At 42.4% G+C, this 10101-nt stretch overlaps 1 protein-coding gene across 5 annotated transcripts in view; it reads right to left on the reverse strand.

Annotated features, from left to right (window-relative positions):
* dnajc6 (DnaJ (Hsp40) homolog, subfamily C, member 6) overlaps nucleotides 1–10101 on the reverse strand; it is a 146755-nt gene that overhangs the window by 120549 nt on the left and 16105 nt on the right. For 2 of the 5 annotated variants that reach the window (XM_087990684.1, XM_043699436.2), the window contains exon 1: nucleotides 5152–5837. The exons of 1 other annotated variant lie outside the window; for it this stretch is intronic. In XM_087990684.1, coding sequence (XP_087846810.1) covers nucleotides 5152–5353 — 202 coding nt within the window. In that variant the 5' untranslated portion in view covers nucleotides 5354–5837. Of the gene's footprint in view, nucleotides 1–5151; nucleotides 5838–10101 lie in introns of those variants that run through there. 2 more of the 5 variants (XM_043699440.2, XM_043699435.2) reach the window with 2 other exon arrangements.

Consider the following 10101-nt stretch of genomic DNA (forward strand, 5'->3'; position numbering starts at 1 on the left):
ATTGCAGAAAATGAAAGCTCATGATGTTAGGATAAAAGTAATAGAAGATTGACCAGGAAGAAGAGTGTAGGCATAAATACATCTTTTTTCAGGTTGGCAAGATGTAATGAGTAGTGTGCCATAGCAATCAATCAGTCCTAGGACTTTAACAGTTTACAACATATGTCCATGACTTAGTAGGAGACAGAAGGTATTTTTGCCAAATTTTGCTGATGACTCAAGAATAGGTAAGAAATTAAGTTGTGAAGAGAACATGAGATTACAAACAAGTGATAGGTTACATGAGTGGGCAAATCCAGTATAATATGGAAAATGTGAAACTGTCCATTTTAGCTGGAAGAATTAAATGAAGTTATCTAAATGGTGAGAAAATGCAGGACTGAGATGCATAAGGGATCTGACAGTCCTCATGCATGAATCAAAGTTAGTATGCAGGCACTGCAAGTAATTAGGAAACTTAATAAAATGTTACAATTTATTGTGATGGGAATTGAAAACATGAGAAGGGACATTCAGCTTCAGTCATACAAGGCACTGGTGAGACTACATCTGCAGTACTGTGCCTTGTCACCAGTTCAGAAATGTTTTACTCAACTAATGCACAGGTTGGGCTATCTTATGAGGACAGGTTCCAACGGGCTAGACTTATATCCACTGGTGCCGAGAAGAATGACAGGCAAATCAATTGAAGCATAGAAGAGCTTGAGGGGTTGATAGGGGGTTTGTGGGAGAATCTAAAACTATTTGTCACTGTTTCAAAATTAGGGATTTCCCATTTAAAACAGACATTAGGCAATTTTTTCTCAGAGTCATGGGTCTTTGGAATGCTTCCTGAAAAGGCGATGCAAGTAGAATCCATGAATATTTCTAATGCAGAGCTAGATTCTTGTTGAGAAAGGGAGTAAAAAGTTTAAGGGCAGTGGAAAAGTGAATTCAAGGTTACAATCAAATCAGCCATGATCTTATAAAGCCCTTTTTTTCCCAATTCACATGATGGCATGTTCTGAACAAAGCTGTATTATATATCATACAATTTGTGTGGGGAAGTGTCTTGCTTAACGGAGTGATCCTTATGCTAAGCCAAAATAAATACAAGTAAATCCAAAATGTTAGCAGAGGCTTTGTGTAAAATTGATTTGAGAATCTTTGGAAATACAAGTCTCAAACTTGAGTAACTGGAGTATAAAACTTCACCAAGAGTCTGAGTGAGTTCTTTGGAATCACTTTGTATACTTATTCAGCAAGATATGCATCAAATTTCATATTTACAGCCCCATCCTACTGCTTCAATGATTATAATGTGTACACAATTACATTCATTGCTATTTTGTGGGAAATATATCCTAGGACTGCAAGACCAGTTTTTCATATTAAATCCAAATGTTCTATGAAATAGCTGGAAAATTTAGATGTTAAACTCATTTGAGTTGGTGCTTCTAAACAGTTTGAACAGTGTGATTTGGTCAATGAGTTGAATAATCAATTTTGGAATCCAAAATTGCTCAACATATTTAAATACTTAACACAAGCACTTTCTGCTCTTATCCAAGGTAATGATTACCCATTGGTACAATATTTCCTTGAAATTAGTCAATTGTTACTGGTTGTTATTACTTTGATGGCAGCAAACAATGACACAAAGTACATGAATAAAAAGAGACAGAGCACATTTCTATGAAATAGAGAAAAGAGGGAGAGTGCAAGGAGGACAAAAGGAAAGTAAATTGGTTCTGTATTTAAATTGTAAACTAGTTTAACAGTGAAGCCCCATAGTGCTTACGAAAATTAAAAGACAGACAAGGTGTACTAAAAGGGAACAATAAGTCTCAGGTACTGAGATGTTGTCAAGCATAACTTTCCTATTAAAAGCCAAAAAGATATTAGTTAAGTCATTTCAATGTTTCAACAAGGTTGTACCTTTTTTCCCCTCTCCCCATATTCCTTAGAACATAAGCTTTGTCTATTGAAACACTTCTCAATCTCCTTTCAGAAATTAAGCAAATGAATGTCAGAGACAAAAATTGTCATCCATGATAATGTGCGCCTATATACCATTAGTTCTAAGTTCAATGCTGTGAGTGTGCTGCATTTTCAAATGTGTTATACAATGTAGAAGTCAAACCAACAACCCAGCTGGCTTCTTCAGTGATTGTAGCAAACTTGATTCCATCTATTCAAAGAACTATGAGTGAATTCAGCTGGACCCCTGGCCAATAGTTATCCTTTAACCAACATCACTAAAACAAATGTATCTGGCCACCTATCAAATTCCTGATTCTAGGGCTTTTCTGTATGTAAACTGTCATACTTTTTTTACAACAGGGAGTATACTTCAAAAGTACTTGAATGGTAGAGTCCTTTTGGACATCCTGAGGACATGAAAAGAGCATTATAAATGCTAAGTTTTTTTGGTTTCCTTTTCCTTTTGGATGACAATCGCCATGGATATAAAGTAGAAAGCATAGTGGCTCAGCCATTAAGTATATGATGCAAAAAAATTGATTATGTTTTGATGTCATATTAAATGAAAGCTATTGTACAACTTCCAGATGCCATCACAATGCATTTTTGCAACTGGAACAAGAGCATCTAAAAGAAAAAAGGAAGCGGTAGTCACAATTTTTAGTTTATATAAAAAAGAAAATCTGAAAATGCAGTCAGGCTTACTACACTAATTTCAAATATTTCAATGCAGGCAAAAATACTTCTGCAGAACAGTAATATTTGACTCCAAATATTAATTCTTCCTCCACAGATGCTTTCAAACACCTTCTGTTTTGATTCAGATTTCCATTAACCATATTATTTTGCTTTAATTCACATAGGATGCTACAGTGGCTCTTCATTAAGATATAAAATTCTGCTGCCAAAGTAAGGCTCTCCTCATACTCACAAGCCCCATCATATAGACACCCACAAGTGAGTTCAGATTCACTTAAGTGCTGAATGATGAAAGGATAGTTATACAAGTTTATGTTGACAGCACTGAATAGTTTTGAACAAGCCTTGGTTTCAAGCCAGCACCTGCAACATAACAGAATCATACGCCACTCACTAAAACAACAAAATGGATCAGGTTGACAATTTTTCATGTGTGTAAAATTCTCAGATAAAAACAGAGGAAATAGAATTCTATCTGCAGTTGTAACATTTCAACTATATAACTCAACTCATTTAATAATGAGTCATGATTAATAGTCCTTACACAAGCCAAAAAAATCTCTGTCCTCCTTTTTAAGCATAATATTGGTCACGATTCTATACCAAAATACTGCAGTTCATAATTCCATGCCTGAAACTGTTTAGCTTGTAAATTAGTGACATCTCAGGAACTTGTACAGGTGTCCTTTAGCTGCGACTGTTATGTTTTGAATTAATCATTGATGTGGAAAAGAAACAAATGAACCAAATATCTAGGATTGACAACATCCCCTGGTTTTCTTTCATCCTTTTCTGATACAGAGCCTAATTCTGGAGCCCGGCCCATTGAATCTAATGCCAAAACTTTGGACTTGTCAGTCCATCAGTATCCCAGATCTTTATTCTGATCCAGTGATCTATATTGGCAGGTTGCAAATGACAAGGTGGTTATCAGTCACCCCACGTCCAAAACTTCAACTACAAAACAATGCAGCTTACACCCCAAAGCCAAGTCCAAGTCAATTAAATAATTAGATTTGATACTGTTCAGTATGCAAACAAACAAAAATAGAATTCACTCAATCACTACTATGCTCTCTTTAACAGCATTGGTAGAGGTATTATAATTGGCTTCAGTACCTGGACTGCAGATAAGGGGAAAAATGTCAAAGACCATCCGGTGGCAACATCATAGCTGTTGGCTTTATGTATATCTAGATAAAATGCACCAGATCGTTCAACTGGGACAAAGGATCATTACAAAATTATTTCAGTGTAGATTTGTTGCTCAACTAGTTTATAAGCAGTCAAATTTAATAATACAATTTTAATTTTACAAAATCAATAAGTCTACAAATAGTAGTGAACCAAACTTCAACACAAGAAACAACTAAAGACAAAAACAAAAGTGTTGTAAGATATAAAATACCATAGTTTATAATAGGACACTATGCTACCTAAAGTACACCATTTGTCAATGCACAGCAGTGCCTGTTATGAGGCAATGATTCTGAAGGGGTTAATGTTCATTTTACATTGCCTCCACAAAGTGTGCGTAAAATCAGCAAACTAAGTAGAATCAAGGAATTCTACTTCAGCTTTTGAAGGGACCAGATGTATTTGTGCCCTCTTTAATAATTATGCTTGGCCAAATCTACTTATAGTTACTGTTATGCAATAAACCTTCTCATTAAAGAGTAGCGACAGTGCCTCTTTTTAGCTAGAATACTGTGGTGGATCCTCTGCCACTAGTTTGTGGAAGGCCTAAGACAAAGAAAAAGGAAGATTGATAACATGAATTACCCCAAACTACTTTTACCCAATGCACCTTGCTGGCAGAGGTTGCTAATACCACAGCTGCCAGGTGTGGTCATATCATTGTCATCCCTGAAATGTTTTTTTTTAAAAAAGGAATTGCTAAATCACTGTCAGGAATATGTATTTGGGGAAAAATACATAGTTTAGTTAACAAAATAGTTAGCTAAATTGGTAACTAAATATGATGAAATATAACAATTTATGGAAAGGTGTGTTAAACAATGGTCTCTTGTAATAGATCCTCCTGCTCAGAAAACACTAAAGCAGCAAATGTAAGGCAATACTGGCACCCCAATGACTAACAGAATCATAAGAGCTTAGGCGAAAGTGGCTATTGCAGATGCTAGGGATTAGAGTCAAGATTAGAGTGGTGCTGGAAAAAACGCAGATCAGGCAGCATCCGAGGAGCAGGAAAATCGACAGTTCGGACAAAAGCCCTTCATCAGGAATTCCTGACCTGCTATGCTTTTCCAGCATCACTCTAATCTTAACAATCATAGGACGGCATTATTGCCGTATAGGAGCTAATCCGATGCGGCTGGTTGCATTTAAAGAAACGCACGAGAAACAGATTAAGTTTGTGTTTATAGGTGCAAAGGGTTTTTAAAAAAGTGAACACAACGTTTCTGGTAATATTAATAGATACACGTAAGTTATACCGGCTCATGGCCACAAGTGGTGGGAAGCAATTACCTGAGCTGTCCATGGTGCTGCAGCGGGCTGGCTGCGGAAATGGGCCGCTCACTGCTGGAGCTACTGTCGCTGGGTTCACCGTCTGGACTGCATCAGCTGCTGGCAGCCTCCTGTCCAAATCCCCTGCACTGCTGTCCACCAAATGCAAAGATTCGTAACCGTCATAATTGGTCTTCTTGCGATAGTTTCCAAGAAGGCTCATGGAGCACCAGAAAATAAAAGGTCACCAAAAAGCTCGTTCACAGACAAAGAGGGAAGAGCCTGTCATGACCTTGTCCAATGAATTGACGCCTTTTGGAAGCAGCCGGGAGCGGGTTTTGTTCCGGGTAAAACGGGACGGAAATCAAATAAGGAAAAAGAGCCACCCGGTACGATTCTGGACCTGTAAAGCTGCCTGGCTGGCTGCTGCTGCCTGGGTTTTAACGGATTTTTCTCGGAGCTTCCGCCTGGCTCCTTGCCAGAGAGCTGATGGAGGCGGTCACCTCTAGTCTTCAGCTAGCTGCCTGCCGCCTGCCTTTGAAAACAATATCGCTCCAAGCATTCATTGTAATTAAATAGGATTCCTTGCAATCGATATTTCAAACGCAAATCCGAGAAGCTTCATTTTCTCTCCATTGATGGTCATTATGATTTTTATTCGGTGTTGTCCCTAGGGGCACGATTCGAGTGATGCCCAACCTTGTGACACCTTATTCGCTTCCCGCGATAGCACTCGAGATGGGGCTATTGAAACAAAAAAGTATTGGAAACTAATCCGGACTTCACTTAAAATTGCTCTCGCTGCATTTGTTGTCAGAGAGATGTACAGCATGGAAACAGACCCTTGGGTCCAACCTGACCATGCCGACCAGATATCCCAATCCAATCTAGTCCCACCTGCCAGCACCCGGCCCATATCCCTCCAAACCCTTCCTATTCATATACCCATCCAAATGCTTCTTAAAATGGTGCAATTGTACCAGCCTCCACCACATCCTCTGGCAGCTCATTCCATACATGTACCACCCTCTGCGTGAAAAAGCTGTCCCCTAGGTCTCTTTTATATCTTTCCCCTCTCACCCTAAACCAATGCCCTCTAGTTCTGGACTCCCCGACCTCAGAAAAAGTCTGTCTTTTCCCTATTTCCCCTATCCATGCCCCTCAAATTTTGTAATAGGAATGAGGATTAGAGACACCCTAACCCCCATTTTCTCAAGTCCATTAAAACCAATTAGATTGCTCAACAGCTCATCAATTTCCTTAAAATGTTACTTCCATACTTTTCAGTAGTTCCATTTATTTCAGTCACGTTACCATTTTACGAAAAAGACAATTATCTGTCGTCCTCTCAATGTAACACTACAAGCTATTTAGTCATCTTGCAGATCAGTTGTGAGAAATAGAAAAGGGAACAAACTTTGTTCCATAAAAATCCAATTGCTGAAAATCTAAAATAAAATATACACCATCAGTTCAGTGACCACCTGCAAGATAAAACTTTGCTCATATTTCAGATACTGTACACACACTCAGGCACAGATCCTTAAGAGTGTTTGACCAGAAGTCTCAATACTTGCCCCCCATTTTCAAGTGTTTATTTCCCTGTCGTACTTTTTCAGTTGTAATAGCCACCATTAGCAATTGCAAATTAACAAAAACGATTTCCTGTTGTTCTTTGCAGCAAAATCATAAGTGTATTTTCATACATATAGAAGGAAATTGATTCCACATAATTAACAGGGAGCTCTCACTTCCCACTGCCCTTGTGGCCAGAGAGACCACCACCAGGCACAGACTATTTTTTTTGCACAATGTGAACATAATGAAGATATGGATGTTGTCACAACACAATTAATAGACAGACAGACAGAAGGGTTAAACCAACTCAGATCTACAGCACAGATAAAGGCCCTCCAACCCATCAAGTCTATGCCAGAAGCTCTCTCTTATAAAATGGATTTCAATTCTCGTTGTGGCCTAACTAACTTGTTAGACAGTTCAAGGATAACTTCTCTACTGTTAAACTCTATGCCAGTGAATGAAGTCAAGTATCCCATACTCCTCCTTACCTTAAGGGACTAGTAAACGTGAACATGAACAAGGTCCCTCTGATCCTCAATGCTTTTCAAGGTCTAACCGTTCATCAGGTATTCCCTTGCTTTGTTTATCCTTTCGAAGTGCATCACCTCACACTCATCCAGATTGAATTCCATTTGCTACTGGACAGCCTATCTACATTCCTCCTCTATTCTAAAAGCTATCCTCCTCACTGCTTATCACCCCAATGTTCATATTAGCTGGAGACTTAGCATTCAATGCTCCTACACTCAAGTCTATTTATTTCCCCATGTGTACCACAAACAGCTCCAACACTGAAATCTGCAGAACTCCACCGGAGACAGGCTTCCAGTCACAAAAACACCAATCATTATCCTCTGCTTCCTGCCACTTGGGCAACTCTGGATCCAACTTAGTCCAGTATCCTTGCATCCCATGAGCCATCTATCTCCCATACAGGACCTTAACAAAAGCCTTGCTGAGGTTCAAGTAGACTACACTGCCCTCAGCAACGCATCTGATCACTTCTTTGACAAATTTAATCAAGTTGGTCAGACATGAACCTCCCCTTAACAAAACTATACTGAATACTCATGATCAGTCCCTGCCTCTCCAAATGCAGATCAATTCTGTCCCTCAGAATTGCTTACAATATTTTCCACACCAGAGGTTAGACTGACTGACCTATACCTTCCTGGTTTACCCCCTAGTTCCCTTCTTGAATAATGGTACCATGTTGGCTGTCCTCCAGTTGTCTGGAACCTCTCCCGTAATCAGACAGGAATCGATAATGGTCATTCCCCCATTTCCACCCTTGCTTCTTTCAATAACCTGGGATAAGTTTCATCCCAAATTATTTACTTTCAAGACTGCCAGATCACTCAGTACCTCCTCTTTGTCAATGAGAATTTCTTTGGATAAAATTGGATTCAACACATTTCAATAAAGACCACAACTCCTCCTCCTCTGTTCTTAAGGATACTGATGGATGTCAGGCTATGGTTTCACCGATACCTGTTCAGTTAGAAGCCAAATTCTTCATGTTGCAATTTTTCTTCACGCCCAAGGTCACTGTTGCAAAGATTCATGTAGATCAGCAATTACGCTTTCCAAATTCTGTTTCCAAAACTGGAAATTGATTTCTGGATCAGCAAACAGTTTGCATGCAAAATATTTTCATGGGGGCAATGGGTTTCCAAGTCATAGCTAGATCAAAGGAAGGTTATCATGGCTGTTGAAGGTTAATCATCTCAGTCCAAAGACATCTCTGCAATACTTCATCAGGATAGATATTTTCTAAACAACTGGCTCAGACATGTTATTATACACCTCTGGAGGAGGAGAGACTTGAATCGGAGCTTCCAATTCAAGGGACATTTTCACTGCATCACAAGAGTCCATTTCATCATGATAGTGTCCAAGGCTAATCCATCTCTAACTGCTTCAATGACATACCCTCCATCACATATTGGAGACATTCACTGATAAATGCACAATTGTTCAGCATAAATTGCAAATCCATTGCTGCTGAGCACATACAGGAAGGCTTGGCAAACTGAACTTTGGAAAAAAAAGTCAAAACAACAGGGGGGGGAGAGAGAGAGAGAGAGAGAGAGTGCGGGGAGGGAGAGAGAGAGAGAGAGAGTGCGGGGAGGGAGAGAGAGAGAGAGAGAGTGCGGGGAGGGAGAGAGAGAGAGAGAGAGTGCGGGGAGGGAGAGAGAGAGAGAGAGAGTGCGGGGAGGGAGAGAGAGAGAGAGAGAGTGCGGGGAGGGAGAGAGAGAGAGAGAGAGTGCGGGGAGGGAGAGAGAGAGAGAGAGAGTGCGGGGAGGGAGAGAGAGAGAGAGAGAGTGCGGGGAGGGAGAGAGAGAGAGAGAGAGTGCGGGGAGGAGAGAGAGAGAGAGTGCGGGGAGGGAGAGAGAGAGAGTGCGGGGAGGGAGAGAGAGAGAGAGTGCGGGGAGGGAGAGAGAGAGAGTGCGGGGAGGGAGAGAGAGAGAGTGCGGGGAGGGAGAGAGAGAGAGTGCGGGGAGGGAGAGAGAGAGAGTGCGGGGAGGGAGAGAGAGAGAGTGCGGGGAGGGAGAGAGAGAGAGTGCGGGGAGGGAGAGAGAGAGAGTGCGGGGAGGGAGAGAGAGAGAGTGCGGGGAGGGAGAGAGAGAGAGTGCGGGGAGGGAGAGAGAGAGAGTGCGGGGAGGGAGAGAGAGAGAGAGTGCGGGGAGGAGAGAGAGAGAGTGCGGGGAGGAGAGAGAGAGAGGGGGGGAGGGAGAGAGAGAGAGAGGGGGGGGAGGGAGAGAGAGAGAGGGGGGGGAGGGAGGAGAGAGAGAGGGGGGGGAGGGAGAGAGAGAGAGGGGGGGGAGGGAGAGAGAGAGAGGGGGGGGAGGGAGAGAGAGAGAGGGGGGGGGAGAGAGAGAGAGGGGGGGAGGGAGAGAGAGAGAGGGGGGGGAGGGAGAGAGAGAGAGGGGGGGGAGGGAGAGAAGAAGGGGGGGAGGGAGAGAGAGAGAGGGGGGGGAGGGAGAGAGAGAGAGGGGGGGGAGAGGAGAGAGAGAGGGGGGGGAGGGAGAGAGAGAGAGGGGGGGAGGGAGAGAGAGAGAGGGGGGGGAGGAGAGAGAGAGAGAGGGGGGGAGGAGAGAGAGAGAGGGGGGAGGAAGAGAGAGAGGGGGGGGAGGGAGAGAGAGAGAGGGGGGGGAGGAGAGAGAGAGAGGGGGGGGAGGGAAGAGAGAGAGGGGGGGGAGGGAGAGAGAGAGAGGGGGGGAGAGGGAGAGAGAGAGAGGGGGGGGAGGAGAGAGAGGGGGGGAGAAGAGAGAGAGGGGGGGAGGAAGAGAAAGAGGGGTGAGAGAGAGAGGGGGGGGAGAGAGAGAGAGGGGGGGAGGAAGAGAGAGAGGGGGGGGAGGAAGAGAGAGAGGGGGGGGAGAAGAGAGA

The sequence above is a fragment of the Chiloscyllium plagiosum genome, unplaced genomic scaffold (assembly GCF_037043375.1).
Source record: "Chiloscyllium plagiosum isolate Xiang-an unplaced genomic scaffold, Cpla_swu_hap1 HiC_scaffold_9, whole genome shotgun sequence".
In the NCBI taxonomy this organism is placed as follows: domain Eukaryota; kingdom Metazoa; phylum Chordata; class Chondrichthyes; order Orectolobiformes; family Hemiscylliidae; genus Chiloscyllium; species Chiloscyllium plagiosum.